Here is a 24,103-nt window from a genome sequence, read left to right on the forward strand (position 1 = left end):
TGCTTTGGCACATTTTACTTTATGCGAGTTATCATTGCTGGCAATGTAGATTTAATTGGGAATTCATTTATTCTAATATATTTTGTATTTACACAAAATATGAATGCAGATATTGTTAACCAATCATTAAGATTGCTATGCAAGACTGACTAAAATGTTTACACAAAACACATCCATACCACTCATAGTCCCACTCTGTATAAATCGCAGCATTTAGGTTTGGCTATATGATTGACAAGCTCTGGTCACTCCTCTTGTAGTTTTACATTTCATGGCCGCTTTAATTTGGCATAATTTTTCATCACATTTCTCCGATATTAGCGGGCAACTCTGCAATTCAACATTGAAGCAATAAATCCATATAAGTCAATCCATTCTCAATTCATTAGCAATGTCATCAACTAACGGTAGCAAATGTGGCAGCAAAGTCACATTGAGCATCTAAATTAATCATAGGTGTTGAAAATCTTCCTTCTGATTGATAGGAACTGTCGGGAAATATGAAACTTTGCAGATTCAATTCACGAGTTTATTCTCAAATACACCAGGGTGCAATGACATTCTCTGTTCAGATGAAGAGTACAGTAAAACAGTATACACATGATAATGATAAATATGACAATACATACAATAGTGCAAAAGAAAAAATAGTGCAATATGCAGTAGTGCAAATAAAATTGCCAAGAATCTATGCTAGATGTTTATGTTACATGCTATATAATATTTGTTCATGTGCCATGTTATATAATATTTACGATATACATACTCGTTTGTGGTTTATTCTATCTGTGCTAAAATCATTTATGCAAGAATGGTATCAGCAGATAGAACTTGTATGTCATTCATCAGGAATTTACAGACTCCTGAAATATCCCACTGATTCCCTGCAGAATCTAAGTTTCAAAACTTATGGTTTTATTTCTGCCATTCTCAGGGCTCTAGAGAATCCCTGCATTACCCAAAAATGATAATGAGAGGGATGTGGAGAATCATAGTGCACTTTTGTGGTGAACCATGTTTTAGCTTGAATTTCAGAACATTATTGCTGTGACTTATTTAAATGACCATTATTCCTTTCAATGTCTCATCTATTGCACGTAACTCAATCGTATTTGTTTTATCTTGCAGCTTTCTAGATAGGATTGACATAGTCAGACAATGTGACTATATACCTCCAGACCAGGTAAGAACTGTTTTGTTGCATTTGTGAGATGTCCTCATTAATGTGCAATATTTCAGGATGAGAGGCAAAGTAGCCAAACTTTGAACTAAGTTCTGTACTTTTTTAATATTTTTCATTCTCCTGTTTTCCATTTTTGTTGTGATAAAAATATTTTTGACCTTGATCAGTTCAGCTTTTAAATTAATCGATTAAATTATGTTGAAATACAGCAAAGTGTTTGGCCATAGAATTGTAAATGCATAGCAGTCCATAAGTTGTCCATATACTTGTGTTTTGTTTGTATTTCCTCAGTCAGTATCCTTAGTCCAACCGTCCTTGATGTTAAACCTCACAATGCACAAAATTTCAAATCTTGTTGTTTGCCATCAGAATAAGTGGTTCAGATTTGATGGTATAAAAGTGGGAACCAGTTCCTGGACTGAAACCGAAGTGCTAGAAAAATGCAGCGGGTCTGATATCAATTGTAGAAAAAAGAAACAGAGTTAACGTTTTCGGGTCAAAGACCCCTTATTAGAATTCCTAGTTATCTGATCTCTGGAATCTAAATTGAAATAGCATCAATATTAAAATTACCAGAGTTATTTTGCTGACTCTTCAGGCCTTTGTCTGAGCTTATGCAGATTCACAATTTGCAATAAAAAGAGTAATACAAAATTTACTTGGATCAATGTGCACTGCAAAAAATCCCCATTCCAATATGTACTGCATTTCTAGGTTTCATTGCCATAAATTTGATTTAAATATTCCTGATTCTGAATCCCAAGAAACGCGTAGTTAAGTGCCACATTGTTATCCAGACTTGCATTCAGACTTTTCTTTTATCTATGGGTAGGATAGGTGAAATGAGCACGACTATTTTGAATTTGAGTCCAAATAGTCAGTAGTTACATTATTATATTCACATGGATTCATAAATTAATTAGTCTCATTTGTAGGTTATATCATACTGGTGTAGTGAAAGCTTTTCTTAGGGCATTGAATCTCAACATCTGGTGCATAAGTCACCATAACATTTACCTACATTGTATAGCGTTACGCAGGGCTGTCAGATGCCTACTGTAAAAGAAGAGGAAAAATCCAAATCTAAGAGTCTGAGATCAAATTCCAAATCTAAGATTGTGCTGCACACGATTCACTAAACTGCAGTTTTTTAATATTTGAAGTTCAAGTTATCATTTGGCAAAGAGGATAACGTTGAACCTATAGATGGTAATGATACACTTCAGCCTAAATTGAATTAATGCTGAGCTCCATTGTGCAATTGGCATTCTTCATCACTTATTTGAATACTTAATGCAATAGAGGATAGCAGAACAAGGGTTATTCATTCCTTCAAGTTCACACGTAACATGAACTATTTAACGTAAGTGCACTTTCCTTGCTGTGCCCCATACATTTAATACCCTTGACATCCCGCTATCTAATTCAATTTCAAACTCTGCTTCAACGATATCTTGCAGCAGGAAATTAGAGTAATCAAAATCCGACATCTGCGTAAGAAAATATTATTTTAATCTCTTTGGAATAAACTTATTTTGCCTTAATCAGCAAAGATGATTTTCTTTACCATTCGTCCTTTTCATCCTATGTCCAGCATCTTATTCTCCATCAAATGCTCATTGATTCTTTTGACCCTTATCTTCTTTAAGATGTAATTGACAGTCAATTAACCTACCTGCATGTTTGGGATGTGAATGGAGAACACCCGACACAATAGCAGGGAGAATGTGCATACAGCTTAGTCAGCATCTGAGGTCAGATTGCACTTAACCCTGAAGCTATGAGACCACTAACTGCTGAGCCACCTTTTCCAAGTGTTTAATTATATTGAAGATAGACACAAAAAGCTGGAGTAATTCAGCGGATCAGGCAGCATCTCTGGAGAAAAGGAATAGGTGACATTTCGGATCGCGACCCTTCTTCAGACTGAGAGTCAGGGGAATGAGAAACGAGAGATGGAGAGTGTGATATAGAGAGATATAGAACAAATGAATGAAAGATATTCAAAAAGTAACGATGATCAAGAAAAGGTGAAGCTGACAATGGACCATTGTTGGCTGTGGGCTTGGTGATAACAAGTTATAGGGTGATTTCACGAAAGGTCACTGGAGCGTAGATCCGCACCCACGTGACCGCAAAATTTAACTGGGGGACAAGCGTCACTTCCGGTACATGTTAGTGAATGGGAAAACACGCACTTTCACACCCGTTAAAAACATCGAAAACGGCCAGTTTTTGAGCTGCAATTTACTGTACCAGTCGGGGTGACCGTGAGGCACAGCTACCTAAATTTACAGTTAAAAAAAAAGTTAGAAACTAAGGTAAATTCAAGAGGGAGCTGAAGGTGCAAAAACAGCGGAAGTTGTTAGCGGACATTTGTCGTGGAGATTTAAAGATCCAAAATATCGGGAATTATCGCGTTTGCTCGCTGCATTTCATCAAAAGTAAGGCATTATTGGCTTTGTTATCTTTATTCATTTGTTAGATGAAAAGTATTAAAAGTTAGAAATCCTTCAGTAAAATTAGTTTCTATCTTTTTTTTTAACTGTAAATTTAGGTAGCTGTGCCTCACGGTCACCCCGACTGGTACAGTAAATTGCAGCTCAAAAACTGGCCGTTTTCGATGTTTTTAACGGGTGTGAAAGTGCGTGTTTTCCCATTCACTAACATGTACCGGAAGTGACGCTTGTCCCCCAGTTAAATTTTGCGGTCACGTGGGTGCGGATCTACGCTCCAGTGACCTTTCGTGAAATCACCCTATACAGACAGTGAAACTCAACAGAACAACAGTGAAACTAGAAGGTACACAAAAAAGCTGGAGAAACTCAGCGGGTGCAGCAACTTCTATGGAACGAAGGAAATAGGCAACGTTTCGGGCCGAAACCCTTCTTCATGCATTTAATATCTTTTTGTAACTTAGTGTCCTTACTTCATTGTGATGATCAGAAATGTACATGGCTGCACAAATGCAGATGCATTCATGATTTAGTGTGACAAGATTAACAGACTACTTCATCTCAATATTGACCTTTTATTGATCCCAACATATGATTGGCATATGATTGGGTCTGAAGAAGGGTTTAGGCCCGAAAAGTTGCCTATTTCCTTCGCTCCATAGATGCTGCTGCACCCGCTGAGTTTCTCCAGCTTTTTTGTGTACCTTCGATTTTCCAGCATCTGCAGTTCCTTCTTGAACAGTGAAACTAGTATGACTATGGTGGGGGAAGGATGGAAAGAGAGGGGCTGCAAGGGTTATTTGAAGTTAGAGAAATCAATATTCATACCACTGGGTATAGAAACGCACAAAATTCTTAAGGGGTTGGACAGGGTAGATGCAGGAAGATTTGGGTGGACAAGAGGATGGGGACTGGACTTTGTGCCTTCCCCCACAGTGGGAACCACTGTGGGGGGATGTTTTGTGTTGAACTTCTTTTTGAATACTATGTTGTATTTTTATTAGTGTGCTGCAAGGACATCAGAATTTCCCCTGAATAAGGGGATTAATAAAGTTTAATCTAATTGTTCCCGATGTTGGGGAAGTCCAGAACAAGGGGTCACAGTTTAAGGATAAAGGAGAAATCTTTTAGGACTGAGATGAGAAAAAACATTTTTTACACAGAGTGGTGAATCTGTGGCATTCTCTGCCACAGAATGTAGTTGAGGCCAGTTCATTGGCTATAATTAAGAGGGAGTTAGACGTGGACCTTGTGGCTAAAGGGATCAGGGGGTATGGAGAGAAAGCAGGTACAGGATACTGAGTTGGATGATCAGCCATGATCATATTGAATGGCGGTGCAGGCTCGAAGGGCCGAATGGCCTACTCCTGCACCTATTTTCTATGTTTCTATGGGTTGTAAGCTGCCCAAGTGAAATATGAGATGCTGTTCCTCCAATTTGCATTTGGCCTCACTCTGACAATGGAGGAGACCCAGGACAGAAAGGTCAACATGGGAAGGGGAGTTAAAGTGTTTGGTAACCGGGAGATCAAGTCGGCCAAGGCGGACTGAGCGAAACGAGCGCCGTCTATGCTTGGAATTTTTACATTTCTCTGCATATTTGTTTTTAGTCATTTTTAAATCTTTTATATTTTTATTTCGTAAAATTCCTCAAGTTAATAAGAAAATTTGATTGTAGGAGTGGTTTAAAAGAAACAGGCCTTGGGAAGTGTGTGCTATCAGTTGCGAATCTGGGCAGTGCTTGTAACAGGTAAATGGGTCGTTCGGAGGCCTGGTTGCCACAAAACACAACACACTATGCCATGAAAGCAAAGTTTTACATGTTGGGAGCTCTAGCATTGGCATGGCCTGTTGAGGTGTAGGAAGGAACTGCAGATGCGGGTTTAAATCGTAGATAGACACAAAATGCTGGAGTAACTCAGCGGGCCAGGCAGCATCTCTGGAGAGAAAAAAGCAGTGGCGTTTCGGGTCAAGACCCTTCTGTTGAGAACCATCAGTCTGAAGAAGGGTCTCAACAGAAACGTCACCCATTCCTTCTCTTCAGAGATGCTGCCTGTCCCGCTGACTTGCTCCAGCATTTTGAGGTTATCTTCGAGCCTGAACGGAGGTTGTGTTTAGGGTAGTCAACCTCCGTGAATGGTGGAGTTTTGCATCTGTTTTGGGACATCTTGTTCAGGGTCAAATACAGGGTGGCTAAGTTTGTATATGATGTATAGCCAAAAAAAACAAGACTTAGAAAGTGTGGAGATGCTGTACACATTTGCACAATAAATTATTTAAAACAATAGGAATTAAACCACTGGGTGGCGCCGAGATGGCAGCCTGTGAGTTATTTCGACTTTTTTTGTTATTTTTAGTGTGTCTAAAATGTATGTTTTAATGTTTCTCGGTATGTCTTATTTGGGGGGGTGGGGGGGGGAGAATAGGGGTAAACTGTTTTCAGTCACTTACCTCGACGGAGATGTGATCTTTCTTCATCCCCTCCCCCTGCGGCCTAACACCTGGATTGGTGCGGCCTTTCCTGGAGACCGCCCGGAGCTTCAAGCCGCAAGCGCGGCGCGGAATTGCCATCGCGGACGGGCGATCCTTTTCCGAGGATCGCTGTGGAAGTGCTCCGACTGCGGGGCCTGTGGACTGTGAACACCGTGAAGCCCACGGTTTCCGGTAAGAAAAGGCCGACTCGGGAGCTCCATGTCGTGGAGTGTTCCGATCCGTCCCGACGCCGGACTTTCCATGATCCCGACGAAGAGGGCTTGAACAGCGGACCGTCGGCAGCGCCAAACTGCTGAGGGTTCAAGGCTCCGACCGCCACGGGTGAACAAAGGAGGAAAATGACTGAACTTTATTGCCTTCCATCACAGTGAGGAATGTTGATTCCACTGTGATGGATGTTTATGTTTAGTTTATTGTGTATTGCGTTATTTTTACTTGTATAGCTGTATGGTAACTCAAATATCACTGTGCCCTAATTGGTGCATGTGACAATAAATGTGAACTTGAACTTGAACTTGAAATGTTGATGGAAAATAGGACCCACAAGTTGAAGCTATCAAAATAATGCTTGGTATGTGCGAGTCTTGCCAATCATATGTTGGGATCAATAAAAGGTCAATATTGAAATGAAGTAGTCTGTTAATCTTGTCACACTAAATCATGAATGCATCTGCATTTGTGCAGCCATGTACATTTCTGATCATCACAATGAAGTAAGGACACTAAGTTACAAAAAGATATTAAATGCATTAAAATATTTGAGACCATTAAGGGTGTTGGATAATGATTATTAGATATGTGTTCCGACCAGTACTTGCTATTTTACCTTATCCTGAAGAGTAGATCATTTGTAGCCCCCACAGTAGTAGAATCAATTTTAGTAGATTAGTCCTGAATTTCAGGCTTCTGCCTGAAATTCAGGACTAATCTACTAAAATTGATTTTTAAGTGAATGATAACTTGATTGATAACTTAAGATTCCCTAAGGGAGTGGATGGAACCACGTAATATTGATTGTGAAATATTTGGGACATGTTCTGCACCAGGTGCTAATGTTTTCCACCATTTTTTTCCATGCCTTTTCTGAGTCTGTGGTTGTATTTGGAGAGATCACTTGCAAAAATTAGGCAGAATTATTATTGATCTATCACAAGAATGGTCACTTGGTCATGTTAATTTGGTAATCTGAGAGATTATTGTTATTGACTGTAGAATACCTCTTGCAAAATCAATAAAATGATTAGATTAGATTAGATAGCCTTTATTGTCATTCAGACCGAAGTCTGAACGAAATTGAAGCAGTCATACATACAATACAATACAATAAAAAAACAACAATAAACACATATTAACATCCACCACAGTGAGTCCACCCAACATCTCCTCACTGTGATGGAGGCAAAAGTCTTAGGTCTCCAGTCTCTTCCCTCCTCTTCTCCCTCTGCGCTGAGGCGATACCCTGGCTTTATCTTTAAGGATGTTAGTATCTGTAAACATGAACCAAATGCATAACACAATCATAGCAGCTAAAATTAATCATACAAGAAAATTTCCATTCTAACAGAAGATCTATTTTTAAATACACCCACATGTTTCTTTACTCCAATATCTAATTTGTTGTTTTTGCCCCTCTCTTGTCTCATTCTCTTATTATTGCCCTAGTTATCTCTTATCTTATTGCTATGCCCCATGCCTACTTGCATATTAAATTTCTATCACAAAGATAAATCCAATTGTATTTGGCTGTCCCAACCTCAAATGATGAATTCTGATGAATTGCTTATGCACATTATTTTGAATTACTTTACTCAAAATACTGAGTTTTGATTGTATTATTCACAATACCATTGTATACATCCGTAAAGATTTAATGTTTCTTGATAGTAGCGGATAGTTTTTCTCATGTGGGCGTATTTTTCCTTTTGAAGGACCTTCTTCGATGCAGAGTTTTGACATCGGGAATTTTTGAAACCAGGTTTCAAGTTGAAAAAGTAAACTTTCAGTGAGTATGCCTTGGCCGGTGGTTTACACTGCATGAATTAATGTTGTGATGGCATTCTGACATTTGTAATGTTGTGCATGTGGCCACTGTAGTCTGTGTGTATGACTGTTCTTTTCCCATTATGTGGGGGATATAAATGACAAAGGAAGATAGTTACACCGCCTTTTATACATCCCCCATCATTTTGACTGCGGCTAACCAACCAGGAACAAGTCATCTCTTAACAAGGGAAAATAAATACAATGCAATTATTCAGTGATGATAGGTTAATTACTTTTCAGAGTACATTTATTCGATTAAAATTGACAATTCTAGGTAACTGTTAAATTCACTTTTCATCTGTACTTTCCGAAATAAAGATGAGCTTTATTGGCTATCACTAATTTTGTGTATTGTGATTATTGCAAGTGCAGATATAACTTTCTTTATTAGCAAGGAAAACTTGGCACTTGTGAATCCCCATTCAATAACTATTCATTGGAAGCTTTCAATTGCCTCTTCCTGATCAGTAGCACAACTCCTCCAGTTCTTTTGCCTCCTTCTAGATTACGTATGAAACATTGAAACCCCAGAATATTGAATTGGCAGTCATGGCCCTCCCATAACCATGTTTACAACAATAGCCACAGAATCATAGTGCCAAGGCTCTAAGTTAATCTGCTTGTCCACGATACTCCTTGCATTGAAATAAACACGCCAGCCCATTGGCATCGCCATATTCCTTCACCACTCCCTACCTGTCCTTCCTTTGAGACTTACTGGTTCTGACCACTACAGATGCATTTTATCACGGTTTGTTTTGGGGACAGTTCCATCCAAGACTGCAAGAAATTGCAGAGAATTGTGGACGCTGCCCAGACCATCATACAAACCAACTTTCCTTCCATTGATTCCATTTATACTTCTTGCTGCCTCGGCAAGGCCACCAGCATAATCAAGGATGAGTCGTATCCCAGCCACTCCCTCTTCCCTCTCACATTAGGCAAGAGGTATAGAAGTGTGAAAGCGCACACCTCCGGATTCAGGAACAGTTTATTCCCAGCTGCTATCAGGCAACTTATACATCCTACCATCAACTATAGTCCAGTCAAAGTAGTGCCTTCACCCACCACCCAAAAGAATTTACTTTATTGCAGTGAATTACAGAATGGTCCCCTAAACACCATACTAAAAGTCCTAAAAAGTCTTAGCATGGGAAAGTGGTGTAATTTGCAAAATATGCAAATTAGCTTCCGCCATTAGAGAAAATTCATAATTTCCAGGGTCATTTGTAATATAAGCAGCAATTAAAGTATCCAAAATGATGTTTTCATGATCAGTGAAAATGATGAACATATTCACAGGTTAATATTATGAGTTTGACTTCCATGGTTTAGGTTTTTCAATCAGAGAAAATAAAAATTCTGATATGTTTGCATCCGTGTGTCTGTTACAAAAAATGGCATCTAAACAAAGCCACTGCTTTGCCTACACCAAAAACTCTTGATGTTGTATCACATCCAAGAAATGCATGTACGAAGAATAGTCTGGAACAGATTTTCTTTCCCGAGATCTTCATTGTCTTCTTTATGTTCCATACCGTGTGCTTTTTGGCGTTGTCTTTGGTTTCAGGTTTCATGAATAGCTCTTCCTTGATTGCATCTCCATGGTAGCACAACGGGATTAGCAGATCTGTATCATCACCAATAAAAATGGTGTCAACAACCTTCGCTGACTCTACTGCTGTCTTGATGATCAGGATGTCTGCATCTCCTTTAGCATGAATCGTTGTACAGCCCGCCCTCTCAAGGAAGGAACCCAGCATATAAAGAAACCTTTGTTTGTTTACTTTGTTGACGCAAAACTCATTTTTCTTCAGTATCAGCGAAGTCTCTCCTGTGAATATCACATTTGGTCCCTTGGAGCTGCCAGTGCGTCTGCAGTGTGTAGCATCCTTGATGACAGGCCCATCTTCATAACCATCAAAGGCAATGGTTGCTTTTCCATACCGATTTGTCACATATGCGACATACATATGACAAATGGTTTCAAAGGTTTGACCTCTTGACCATGGTAGATGTTGCAAGGGTACACAATATTCAGATTCCCTTCATACACCTACAAAGCAGAGTACTTTAATGCATTTGAATGCTGAATACTATTGAAATGACTATGACAGGTAATGCAGGCATACCAGCCTTCAAAAAGCCTTCAAATGCTCTATAACCCTCTAGTAGTCTTCTCGAGAGACGACATATTTTAATAAGATTTGATGACAATTTCTTGAAGGCTATAATTATAGTGAAGATAGTTAGAATGCAGTCGAAGGTTATTGAAGGTTGTTTGAATGCTAATGAAGGCTATCTCTGGCCTGAACTGTGGAGTACCACTGCTACCAGTCAGACAAGTTGCCATGTTCCTGAATTTATGAAATAAATTATGAAATATGAATTTTCTCTAATGGTGAAAGCTAATTTGCATATTATGCAAATTACACCACTTCCCATGCGAGGATTTGTTAGGACTTTTAGTATGGTGTTTAGAGGACCATACTGGCATCTCCTGCAATAGAATAAATTATTTTGCAATTAGTGGCTGGTAACCCCCTCAAATTTGCTAGATTGACTGGACTACTAGAGACTGGTCCTGAGCTGCTATCTACCTCATTGGAGATCCTCGGTCTATCTTTTATTGGATTTACTGGACTTTATCTTGCTCTAAACCTTATTCCCATTATCATGTATCTGTACACTGCAATGCTCAATTGTCTTCATGTATTGTCTTTTCGCTGACTGCTTAGCACGTAACAAAAGCTTTTCACTGTGCCTCGGTACACGTGACAATAAACTAAACTAAACTACCTTAACTTTCATCTTCAACTTTGGTCACACTTTCTGAATGTGAATAGTCTACAATTTATGGAAGTTGCTTTTTCATTGTACTTTATCTTATCTGTTGATCATAGAATTTGTTCAAACATTTTCTTTTGGCAGCATGTTTGATGTTGGAGGACAACGTGATGAGCGCAGGAAATGGATTCAGTGCTTCAATGGTAAGATTTGAAGCGAATATGCCTTGATAAAGATGTATTACACTTGTGTGAAGATTGTCTGACCAAGTATATCCATTCACTTGGTAACAGGGAGGCAGACAGCAATTCAAGGAGAAAGAATGCATAACTCATTTAACATTACAATTTCCAAGTGCCAGCCTAGTTGTATAGGTTTAACTAGATGTCAGTTAGGCTTTTGTCCATCGCACTGGACCAACTAAATGATACACTGGGGAAAGCCCGGTTTATCTAGTTCACTTCAATAGTTACTTGCATCTTGGAATCAAATTGATGGAGCTTAAAGAAGCATAGCGGTTATAGTTCTCGAATAGCAATGTGGCAACAAGCAAAATAACATAGCTGATGCCTGCAGCATTGTGCTCCTTGCAATTTCACGGCTGCTGCAATTATTTAGGAAATGGCATTGTAAATGCATTGTAAATGCTAAAAGGTGAGGGGCTCCCATCCACGCTGCTTACTATTCAGTCTTCATAACTACAAGCAATAAATGCTTTTTTTTACTGATAATTTTAGCTAGTTTACAACAGGCATTAATGCTAATTTCATTTGGCCTATTATTGATACATTTACATTTGGCTAAAATACATTGCTATCAATCTTGGTTTTGCTTGTTGGACAAATTATTTGGACTAAAAAAATTACCTGTACAGGTAAAAAATAATAATTTGCAACCATATGACCTCTTCATCCAATATAAATATATATAATTTCAAATAACTTTTATAGCATATACAGTAATAATAGTTCTTGCCATATAGAGAGCAGCTTTGGTTCAATACTTCTCTCTCAACTTGTTCTTCTGATCTTTTCCAAGTTTATCTGTCCTTCACTATATAATATCTTGGCCTTCCTTTCTATTTTATCCCTTGTTCCATGTTTGACTCTGCATTTTCATACCTTATTAGCCTGCATTGTCTCTATGTTGCAGAATTCCACCTTACTTTAATATTTATACCACTGATATGTAGGCAGTTCCACTTGACATTGATTGTGCAACATAGTCCGCAATATTGCTATAGTTATCAAGACACTTTAACCTGTGCATGTGTTTTCAAACAGTGAAATATTTTTGTTTGAAACCATGTTGTGTTAATTAGCCGACATTGTAATCCAATAATTTTCTTTTTTACTAATTTCAATTCATTTGGTCTGATTCATTATTAGCCGTTATGCTTTCAGATGTCACTGCTATCATATTTGTGGTGGCTAGCAGTAGCTACAACATGGTTATAAGAGAGGACAATGAGACCAATCGCCTCCAAGAAGCTCTCAATCTGTTCAAAAGCATCTGGAACAATAGGTAAATTTGTTACACTTATGATGTTTGTATTTATATTTGAGACATGGGAACAAGACTTATCCATTTCATTGAAATTATTGTTGATTCCTTAATTTCATTTTACCCAGCTTTGTCCTTTATTCTTAACTTTAATATTTTTAAAACATCACTTTTCTAATTGATGCAACAGCCATTCTTCAAAGCAGGTAAAGAATTCAAGAATTTTACTGCCCTTGGTGTTTAAATTAAAGAATTTAAACTTAACTCCTGGCTCGTTGGAAAAAATGCAGACAAGATTTAAGAGGATGTTGCCAGGACTCGAGGGTCTGTAACTTTTGGATTGAATTGAAAGTTACCTCTTAAATTGAAACTGTTCAGAATGCTGGTCATGATTTTGTTGAAAGACCCCATTGATCATGTCGTTTGAAGTGTCAGCAGAGAGTAGTGATTCAGAGACCCACAATTTATAATATGAATCTTCTGGTTGCCTTCATAGCTTGTTGCTGCCCCTTGTTTAGTCTTCAGGAGGCCAGTTAGTATGAAAACCTTGCCTTGCTACTGCATAAAATGGCAACTAAATGTCCAAGTTCCCAATTACCTCAAATGCCAATTTTACTTGTATTACAAGGGAAGGTAGTTGTAATGGCAGGCATTTTGGTCCAATTTTTTTGTATGTGTTGTGTGAGCCCCCCCAGTCTAGGTTCAGTTTAAAAAGGGTCTCTTGACAAAGTTGCCAGCTTCTAGAACTGCCTTCTATTTGATTGTACACGAGGTAGATGAGGCTGCACTTGGAATATTATGTTCAGTTTTGGTCACCCTGTTGCAGGAAAGCTGCCATCGTGCTGGAAAGAGTGCAGAGAAGATGCACAAGAATGTTTCAAGACTCGAGGGCCTAGCCAATAGGGACAGTTGGGCAGGTTAGGACTTTATTCCATGGAGTGCTTGAGGCTGAGGGGTGAACTTATAGAGATGTATACAATCAAAAGGGGAATAAATGGTGGCAAATGCACAATCTTTTTTCCCCCCAAGATTAGAGGGCATAGGTTAAAGGTGAGAGAGGAAGTCGAAGGACAACTTTTCACGCAGAGGGTGACGCGCATATGCAAAGAGCTGCTAGAGGAAGTATGAGGCCGGTACATTTAAAAGACATTTGAACAGGTATATGGACAGCAAAGGTTTTGAGGGAGTTAAGCCAAACACGGACAAATTAGACTAACTTAGATGTGGCATCTTATGTGGCATGGATGAGCTGTGCCTGTTTCTGTGCTGTATGACTCTATGATTGTAAGTAATGCCATTGACAAAAGTCAAGGATTGCACAGCTCCGAAATGGGCCCTTCAGCTGCCAATTCCATGCTGATTGTTTTGCCCATCTACTCTGGAACCCTATTCTTATTTAAGTGACCATTTAAATGCCTTGTAAACACAATGATTGTATCTGATTCTAGCACCTCTTCTGGCAGTGTATTCCAGATATCAAACGCATATTGTTAAAAAATAAACTTAAACCCTCAGAACCATTTTAAAACTACTTCTTACATTAAGCCTATGCCCTCTTGTTTCTGGTACCCACCATAGAGAAAAAGATTTTGTCTGCCTATCATATCTGTACCTTGCAGAATCTGTTATACTTTGATCAGAAATCCCTCAGCCTCTCACTCATGGAAAACAAAATCAGCATAATCCATCTCTACCCATAACAAAAATCCTTCAATGCAGACACTATCCTGGTGAATCTTTTCTGCAGTTTTTCCCACATAAACAAATCTTTCCTTTCGTGCAAACAACACTTCACATATGGTCTCACCGGTATTGTGCAAAGTTGTAACATAGCATCCCAACTCTTATATTTTATACCCCATATCTGTGGAGATTTTTATACTAGAAACTAAGCACATAACGGATTAATCAAAATAGAAATAGCATTGATAATAATTGCCAATCCCAATCCCTTTACGATACACAAGGAATGAAACAATAGCTGAAGACAAAATTACAATACTTAGTAGTAAAAACGAAGCAGTTATGAACAAAGTGAAGTTGCATCGAACCAAATTCTCTATCAGCCAAAATCAGGATATATGTGGGAAATTGAAGATTTATTTTTATGCAACAGTATCATTGGATGTTCTTTTCTTTAAAATAGGTGGCTGCGGACCATTTCTGTAATTCTCTTCCTCAATAAGCAGGATTTGCTGGCAGAAAAAGTGCTAGCAGGAAAATCTAAAATAGAGGATTACTTCCCCGAGTTTGCTCGCTACACTACGCCAGATGACGGTAAGCACTTTATTTTAAATGTTCCTCCTCATTCAGAAGATCCATGCATATGTGTGATTTTCCATACAAAAAAATAATTATTTTCTGCATCAGTGCACCCTCTGACATTCCCACAAAAATAAATTTCTGTAGGCAATCTCTTGCTTACATCAACAGGATGATGATTAAATATTTTTTCTTTCTCTGAAGAAACAATTGAGACCTATGACTGTTTATTGTTTTTAAAGTGGAGTGTGGTGAGAGAGAATCACCAATCCACGTTAAGTAATAGCTATCTGGTTAAATCAAGAAAAACATAGAGAACATTTGAATCACAATTAAAATGCCTTTATCACGCTCCTACTTTTGCTCTAAAAGTGCTACTTTAAATTATTTAAATACATGATCATAAAAATATTTTGATTGACTCCACTTTCAACAAAATACTCCTCATGTGACGGTACTGGATGAAAGGTAGGGATCACGGTTCGGTCATGGGTGTCCTTGGGTAGTATTTAAGGGTTAATCGCGTGCGCACAGTGTTGGTGAGTGAGGAGAATTAGTGTACAATAAAGAACCAGTATTTCAGACAAACTTCATGTCTGCCTCGTTCTTTAACGGACAACTCTGCGTCCGCTACATTTGGTGACCCCGAAGTCCAGAATAGGTATTCTGGAAGAAAAATGCGCCGCGCCAAAACCTAATCCTTCGCCGCCGCCACCGTCGACGATCAGGCCCAACTCAGCGCTGTCGACCTGAAACTGCCGACCTTCTGGACCACCCTGCCGCAGGTGTGGTTCCAGCAGGCCGAATCAAAATTCTTTGTTCGCGGGGTAACAAACGATGAGACCCACTACCATAATGTGGTCGGCGCGCTCGACCAAGAAACGGCCGGGCGAATCATCCCCTTCCTCCAGGATCCACTGGCGGCCGATAAATATGGCGGCCTGAAGGAGTTGCTGCTCCATACCTTCAGCCTCAGTCGGATGGAGCGAGTGGCCCGCATTTACAACATGGGCCGGCTCGGCGACGGTAAACCATCAGCCCTAATGAGCGAGATGCTCTCATTCATGGATGGCCACCATCACTGCATGCTTTTTGAATATGCCTACCTGCAACAGCTTCCAGACGACATCTGCTCACTCCCAACCCTAATCCCCGGGCTCTAGCGGAGCGTGCCGACGAGCTGTGGCTGTCCAGACAGCAGGAAGTGGGCCAGCTGCCCACAGTGCCCAGGAAGGCGCAGAGGCCTAGAGCCAAGCACACCAGGGGTTCCAGGGAGCGTCTGGAGTCTGCCCTTAAAGTTGAGTGAGGCGAATTAGTGTAGAATAAAGAACCAGAATTTCGGACAAACTTCGTGTCTGCCTAGTTCTTTAACGGACAACTCCGCGTCCGCTACACTCATTTTATTTTACTCTTTCGTAGCATCCAATATCTACATCTTTTTTCCTTCAATTGAATGGAATATTGTGGCAATTGTGGCATTTATAAGACTTTTGGATAGGCATATGGAGGGATAGGGGTTATGTGCAGGCGATAAGAGATGGCTATGACATCATGTTCGGCATTGACATTGTAGAAAGAAGGGCTTGTTCTTGTACTGTACTGTTCTGTATTCTATAGAATGTCATGTATAACATTCAGGGACGCTATTTTGAGGTGTGTTAGGGATTTTTGATTCCCTTGTCCTTCGATTCAAAGGACAAGGATTGTCTATATTTAAAATAATTTTAAAGATTAGTCAGTAGTGGAGATATCACCTGGTACTTTGGTCATAAACCGCAAATTCCTAACCAGCATTAGATGACTTGCTTTAAAATATTGGTTCTAAGATTGCGGTTAATTCTCGTGTTTATTTTCTTCAGCACAAGCATCACTGATGCATATTACTTGGGATAGCACTATTTCTTAGCAGTAGCAGTTTGAAATAAACATTCTGAACGTAAACACTTAAGTATTTTTACCAGTGCATTTACAATTCTGATTAACAAATCGGGATTAAGTTTGATATAGAATTAATATTGAATCTACTGTATGCTTCCTACTAATGGAAATGCAAATTTATGGGTTAATGCAATATGATCTAATTTCTTGTTGCATGTTCAATTACATTTTATACATTCCCCTATTCTTGGTAAATAAGCTAAATGCAAATGAACAGAGTGAATTGACCCAGTGACCAGTTTTAACTATGTGGCTCCATAAAAATACCTGAGCCAAGAATATCTATTTGTAGTGATTTATGTACATCCTTCATTTTGAGTGTGTATTCTTTGCATCTCCACAAATAATTTATTCTACAAAATTGTAGAAGAACATTTCTCCAAACATTGTGAATTGGAGAAATCATTTAAATAATTTGGTATGAACCTATATATTTCACTTTTATCTCAGTGCTATTCAGTTTCACTGACCAAGCGAGGCTGAAAGTCATCCCTCAGCCCCATTTGGAAATTATTGCCCAGTTGTAATACTGGAAAATGCATTAAGGTTGAGAAATATTAATATTTTAAATAATACAAACATTGGTACAATCCCCAAATATTGAATTAAGTGCAGCGAATTGTCTCGGGGAGCAGACTGGCAATTTAAATATGAAACTGGGATCATTGTTTTCATCTTGAATGTAGGAATTTACAGGCCTTGATACCTGTCAGCCCAAGAAAACAGAGGATGTCTTGGTGGATGACCACTTTTCCAGCATAATTGAGGGCCAGGCAAGAATGCTTCCACACTTGCTACTCTCCCCCCACCCCCCTCCACTTTCCTTAGATTGATTTACTCATTAAATAAAAAAAAAAGGGCCATATCTCAATTTATGGCTTATTGTAGCTGGAGCTTAATTAGATGCTGTCCAAATTACATTTTTCAGCATTAAAAAACCTGAGTATCCATTAAATCCAGACTTAAATGAACCTTTATCCCTGAACTAATAATATCTGAGCCCCTGTACCTGACTTAAAGAAATATTTTAAATAGCAAAGCTTGCTGCAATTTAAAACCGAGGTTGTTTGGAGAAATGGAATTTCTCAGTGGTGCAAGCTGAGACGACATCAATAATACCAGTGAAGTTAACACTGGAGTGTTACAAAAATAGAAGATGTATACAGACAAAATTTTAAAATAGATGCTGTAACTTAATCTTCAAACATCCCTTGTAAAATCAGTGCTTGCTCTTGAAAAACAATGTCAAAATGCATTTTCAACATAACCAATATATATTTTTTGAATTATAACATTACTTTTAAAATGTGGAGGTTACAGCTCAGATCTAAACAGTACAGAATAGTGGGCATGAAAGTGGAGTACTTTTCTCCCCTTAAAAGCTGCTGAAAACAGTTACCTAGCTTGTCTGCTTATGTAAGTTGCTATAGTGCATCTATAATGCAGCTACGGTTGGTTCACACCGTTGGCTCACTCTTTGTTATTGCCTTCCTACAACAGCCTCGCCAGAACCTGATGAAGACCCAAGAGTCACAAGGGCCAAGTACTTCATAAGAGATGAGTTCCTGGTAAATAAGCACATTACTCTATTTTTACAGTTTCTGACATGTATCGCAATTTGTCATTTTTCAGATTATAGTCAAATTAAAAACCTGTGCACATGTCCTTTGTTTCGATCTCTGATCCCATAACTATCCCCCCAAACTTCTTTACCTCTGATACCGAGTCGCAGAAGCTTGTATCACAGAAGGTGATCATTTGGTCCATCAAGTTTGTGCCTGCTCTCTACAAGTACTTATTTCAAGTATTTATCCAATTTCCTACCATTTACTCTTCATAACCTGAGCCCATTGCACAAACCTGACTATGCTGTCTAGGCTCTATCAGGAATTACCTTCCTCAACATTTCTTCCCCCTTTTCAAAAAATGCACTTTTAATTGTTAAGTTCTTTGCCACTGCAACAAATCACTATAACCTGTTTACTTTTGCATCTAATATATTTTAATCCCTCAGTAATTTCAGTGGTTGATAAAAATAATTGTTCATAGATTGTGATCACTATCAGTGCCAGATATAACTGGCAATATAAAGACTGATGAACAGGCAGTGAGCAACTTCAGTGCACTTTTCAATATCAATTTTCCTAAGCATTTATTAACAAAATAATTAATAAGCATGGTGTTATTTAGGGCAGCAGCTTTTGAACTTTGTGTTGAGCCTGCTGGGTACCAATTAAATGACAATACCAGCTGCCAGTGTTATCATCCCAGAAAATGCAATAAACAGAAACAAAATGTAGACCCCCAGAAAACTCAGTTTTTCTGGCCAGGTGGAACTCAGCAAATCTCCACGTTCCACTGGGGGAATATGGTTTTAAGGAAACTGGGATTGTACTAGAGCACTTCATCATTCATAAGAAGTTGCAATGCAATCAATTAATTATCTACAACATAACATCCTTTACAAATAACTGTTTTAGATGAGTGGTATTTGTAATAACCCTTTTTGCAGAGTGAGTCTGACGTAAAATAACGTTTTAACTTAAACTGTCGCACTTTATTAAAAACAACTTGTTGTTTGCTTCACAGAGAATCAGCACAGCCAGCGGTGATGGAAGGCATTACTGCTACCCTCACTTCACGTGCGCAGTGGATACTGAGAATATCCGCAGGGTGTTTAATGACTGTCGGGACATTATTCAACGTATGCACCTTCGTCAGTATGAATTATTGTGATGGGAAGCACTTATCTCTGTGTCTTGGACTCTTTATTTCTCATTTGACGCCCACACAGGGTGGAAGAGAACTGGTGCAGTCTCTCTTCGAATGCACCCATCCACTTTTCTCCCTGCTGGACAACAGCAGCACTTTTTGCTTGCCTCTGTCCTCTGGACAGTGTGAGGTGGCATCACCCAAATGGCCATTTCTGTGTGGGTTTCCTTACTACTTTAACGAAACCCCAAACAAAACGCCCTAAACAAGGAGTACTTGAAGGATTTTAAAACAACAACAAAAATCTACACACAAATTGGGAAACACCTTTTCCAATGTAATCAGCGCTGTTGTGGGCTCACATAAAGGCATAATACCGAACATGTATCCATTCACAGCAACGGGAAACGTGAAGGTACCGAGTCCACGCTGAAGACTAGATCTACTGTGATGTTATCCAGGCCTGACAAGGTGTGGAACGGAGATGTTGAATCCCTGCAGATCTGAACAGTGCAAAAAAAAAATCTGCTTTAAAAACCCCACTACGTTTTAGATGGGAATTTTTAAGAAAAAATCTTTGGCAGTCCTTGGATCTAGATTGTGATGAACTGCTTTTTGGCTGTGATTGTAGAATGAATTAACCACACACACACTTTTAGTTCTCCACAGGTGAACCTTTCAGCTTTATTCATTATCTTTCACCCAATAATCTCCTGTTCCTTCTCCTGCCAAACCCAGATCCCTTTCACACTACTTCCCTGTTCCTCCACTTGTTTATTTCACTGCTGGATTATTATTCTTGTACAGACTGTAAAATTTATTATTTTGTACAACTTTATTGAAAATAACTTGTAGAAGATCTTTGTGCCTTGATTATGGCTGTACCTGTAAAATGAGCTAAGATGTAAGTATGTTTGATTGCGCTGTACAGCTTTGTCAGCCCTATCTGCAGCATTAGCTCAAGGTAGGGAATTTATCTGTAGTTTAGTTTTTTTTCTGGTTTATAAAGAAGGAAAAATGCTGTTTAGTATATATATATAAAAAAAGTACAAAATTGTGCAAATTAACCACTTCAGAAGAGTGAGGTCTTTAACAAGTGACCAGACATCGCAGCATCATTTGCTTTTTTTTTTTAATTTTAGCTTAACTCATTTCAGTCTATCCAAATGCAAACATGGCTTGTTTCTACATAAACCAAATTTTGCTACAAATTATAAATGCTAGTCTTTGGTCATTCATAGTCCTTTAAAGAAAATAGAAAAAAAAATAAACATGTAGGCATTGTGTGAACGTGGTGAACATCAGATCTGGCTCCTCTGGTCCAACCAACAGCCACCTGTACTATGCTGGTATAGATAATACAAAGCAAGGTGTAATCCCTTGTATTTGGCCTCAGAATTCCAGTTGCAAATGACATTTTTATTTCTCTTTTAATAAAGAGATACTTAGAAAGTTTTGTTTATATATTAACTATACAGTAGCATCAAGTGAAGATGTGTGGATTTTTTTCTTAAACTTGAATAATTTATGCAAATTATATGCTCAGAACAAGTTGTGGTACAGTACAAAAAAAGCAAAAATCACTGTAGCAATAAGAAAGCATGTAATTTTAGTAACTACTACACTGCTTTATATTTTATACCTAGGTATTTTGTCTCTGAGTATGTTACTTTTTCATGTTGAAGATTACCTGTACAATTTGTACAAAGTCTAAATTACAGTTGTAATAACAGATCTAGAACAGTGTTAGCCTATATTACTCACCTCCCCCTCCCAGCCTGTCTTCTTTCTTCCCTATCCCATATCCCTTTTTATTTCAACAAACCATTAGTATTGCACAGATCTAAATAGAACCTTTCATAAAAAGTACTGTTGTGATTCTGGTAAAGGTATCTCTGATCAAAGCATATGAAGTAAAGGGAGTACCACTGAAAAAGAGTGTAGATGATCTAACGTTTGGGTGAACCGTAGATAAATGATGCAGAGGTTTCCAAATTTGCAACAATTTCCACAACCAATGTGTTGTCTTTGGTTCAGAATCAAATCATGACCTTCAGATACCTCAAACTGCTCTTTGATCAGTAAAGTAAATTTGAAATGTAGTAATTGTTATATAATAACAAATCTAGGTTCCACAAACAGCCATTTGTGGTGACCGGGTAATCTGGGTAATTTTATCATCACGTTCTTGAGTGATGCATATCGCCAAGAAACCAGATAAAGATCTCCTGCTCTACTTTCATTTCTGACAAAAATTATGAACCTCAATTGTTATCTTTGCTTCCATTTCCACAGGTGCTTGCCTGGCTTGCTGATTATTTCCAGCATTTGCAGTTACTGTTTTAATTTACTATTTCCATCATCGACAGTTTATCTTCAGGATCTTAGAAAGATTTGTGTGATGCGTGGTGAAATATCGGTCCCTAATATGTTTTACAGGACTGAGCAGAAAGGATGAATATCCTGTGGAGAAACTGGATAATTGCATTGTTTCTTTAAAGTGTAGAAACAATTGTCATGATTTAGTCGTGGATTATTACGGAGTAACACGGCTCTGTAGAGCAACTGTGCCTCAGCTTCAGAGATAATGTTCAATCCTGACTATCTGTGCTGTCTCTGTGGAGTTTGCAAGAGTGCCCTGTGACTATATGGATTTTCTTCCAAGTCTCTGATTTCCTTCCACGCCACAAAAACGTGTAGATCGCTAGGTTAATATGCCACTGTAAATGACTTTGATGAGTAGGTGGGCAGTAGAATAGAGGAAAGTTGATGGGAATGTAGGTAGAATAAAATTGGATGTGTGAATGGATGCTTGATGTTTGGCATAAACTTGGTGGGCCAAAGGGCCTGTTTCTATGCTGTATGACTATGACTAATGATTAGTCAGCATGTGTATTCTCTATTGAAGATATACAAGGTTCAGCCTAAAGCCCCTGTGAATAAGCGAGTTGGGTATTCCGAAAAATGCAAGGAATCATGGGATTTGTCAAAGGTCATTCACCATAAAGAAAAAGTGAACGAAGTGCTGGCTGAAGAAACTGCAAATTTTTATCTTTATTCATAATTTATGTGTAAAAATATATTTAATCTGAGGAACGAGGGTGCCGTATGGTCACATTATAGGAAAATTAATGTATTCTAGACTGGAACACAATGACGATAGTTTCTGAGTCTAATTTCACTATTCTGATAATTTCAAGGCAATAGAATTCTTCAGCCTCTTCTATGAATACAAATGAGCAATGAAGTTCTCGATTCCAGAGAGTCTGACATAAATGGTCAACTCCTCATCTCCCCCCCCCCCCCCCCCCCCCCCCCCCAAAGGAACAGGAAGCGGGAGAGCAGGGTGTAACAGCGAGAGAGAGAGAGAGAGAGAGAGGGGACAGATGCGAGTGGGAGACGGGACAGCACGCACACAGACCAGCGCGGAGAAGAAGTGCCAACTCCAGCCCAACCCCGCTCCAACTCCCGAGGAACCCGCTCCCCAATGGGCCGGGGACGTCGCCTATTCCTTCTCTCCATAGATGCTGCCTCACCCGCTGAATTCCTCCAGCATTTTTGTCTACCATTCCAGTATATTTCTCAACATAAGTCTATAGCTAAAATATGGCCTCAGGAAGAAGAGTAAAAAGGGTGGACGGAAATTAAAATAATCACCATCACCAGAGGCATGGTATTAAGCAGCTAATGAGATGAATGACTGGTGAATTTCCTGGACCTGACTACCTGCATCATGGAGTCTTGAAATAAGTAGCTGCACAGATGGTGTCTGCATTGGTCATGATTTCCAATCCTTTCTGAATCAGAATAGTCCCAACAAGTTAGTAAACTGGAAATGTCACCCTTCTGTGCAAAAAAGGAGATTCAGAAGGTAGGGAATTATAGGCTAGTTAGCCATATATCTATGATTGAGAAAATTGGGAAATCATAATAGCCAAACAGAGTGAACATGTTATTATTGAGAGTCTATCTACAAAATTATTACCTTTGAGTGTGTAATATACAGACAGTATATATACAGTATGTATCTGAATTTCCAAAATACATTTGTACAGTACCAAGTAAAATATAAAGAATCATGGCGTGCAGTAATAAAATCAAATGAATGCTAGATTGGCTAACTATCAAAATAAATGGGGGGGTTTCAGATTGGCAACTGCAATAAACGGTGCCTCAAATGTTTACAAACTACATTAATGACCTGCACCAAATGCACCAAGCTTCCTGACGACAGAGATGAGTGGGAAAGCAAATTGTGAGATGGTCACAGTCTACAAAAGTTCCCACAAATTTGGCAGAGGGCATCTAGCAAACGGAAATTTGAGAGTATCCACTTTGGTAAAGAGAATAGTCATAAGATCATAAGTGATGGGAGCAGAATTAAGCCATTCAGCCCATCAAGTCTACTCATGGCTGATCTATCTCTATCCTCCTAACCCCATTCTCCTGCCTTTTCCCCGTAACCTCTGACACCTGTACTAATCAAGAATCTTATCTATCTCTGCCTTAAATATATCCACTGACTTGGCCTCCAGAGCCTTCTGTGGCAAAGCATTCCACAGATTCACCACCGATAGTAAACCAAAGTAGTTTGAACAGAGCCTGCAGCACCTGCAACAAATCAGGATTTGTATGTGTCATACATGAAACACAGTTGGCAGGCAAGTACAGTATAATTTGGATAATCTGACATCTGATTGTTTGCAAATCCTGACGGTTGCGCGTA

The 24,103-nt window shown here is 38.8% G+C and overlaps 1 protein-coding gene across 4 annotated transcripts in view; it reads left to right on the plus strand.

Moving 5' to 3' along the window:
• gnas (GNAS complex locus) overlaps positions 1-21,115 on the plus strand; it is a 292,173-nt gene extending 271,058 nt beyond the window's left edge. For 2 of the 4 annotated variants that reach the window (XM_033042023.1, XM_033042025.1), the window contains exons 6-12: positions 1,129-1,183; positions 8,061-8,134; positions 11,107-11,165; positions 12,351-12,486; positions 14,612-14,742; positions 18,166-18,233; positions 19,255-21,115. In XM_033042023.1, the coding sequence (XP_032897914.1) occupies positions 1,129-1,183; positions 8,061-8,134; positions 11,107-11,165; positions 12,351-12,486; positions 14,612-14,742; positions 18,166-18,233; positions 19,255-19,401 (670 nt within the window). In that variant the 3' untranslated portion in view covers positions 19,402-21,115. The remainder of the gene's footprint in view (positions 1-1,128; positions 1,184-8,060; positions 8,135-11,106; positions 11,166-12,350; positions 12,487-14,611; positions 14,743-18,165; positions 18,234-19,254) is intronic. The other 2 variants (XM_033042024.1, XM_033042026.1) reach the window with 1 other exon arrangement.
• Positions 21,116-24,103: the final 2,988 nt, after the last annotated feature.

Source organism: Amblyraja radiata, chromosome 23 (assembly GCF_010909765.2).
Source record: "Amblyraja radiata isolate CabotCenter1 chromosome 23, sAmbRad1.1.pri, whole genome shotgun sequence".
Classification (NCBI taxonomy): Eukaryota; Metazoa; Chordata; class Chondrichthyes; order Rajiformes; family Rajidae; genus Amblyraja; species Amblyraja radiata.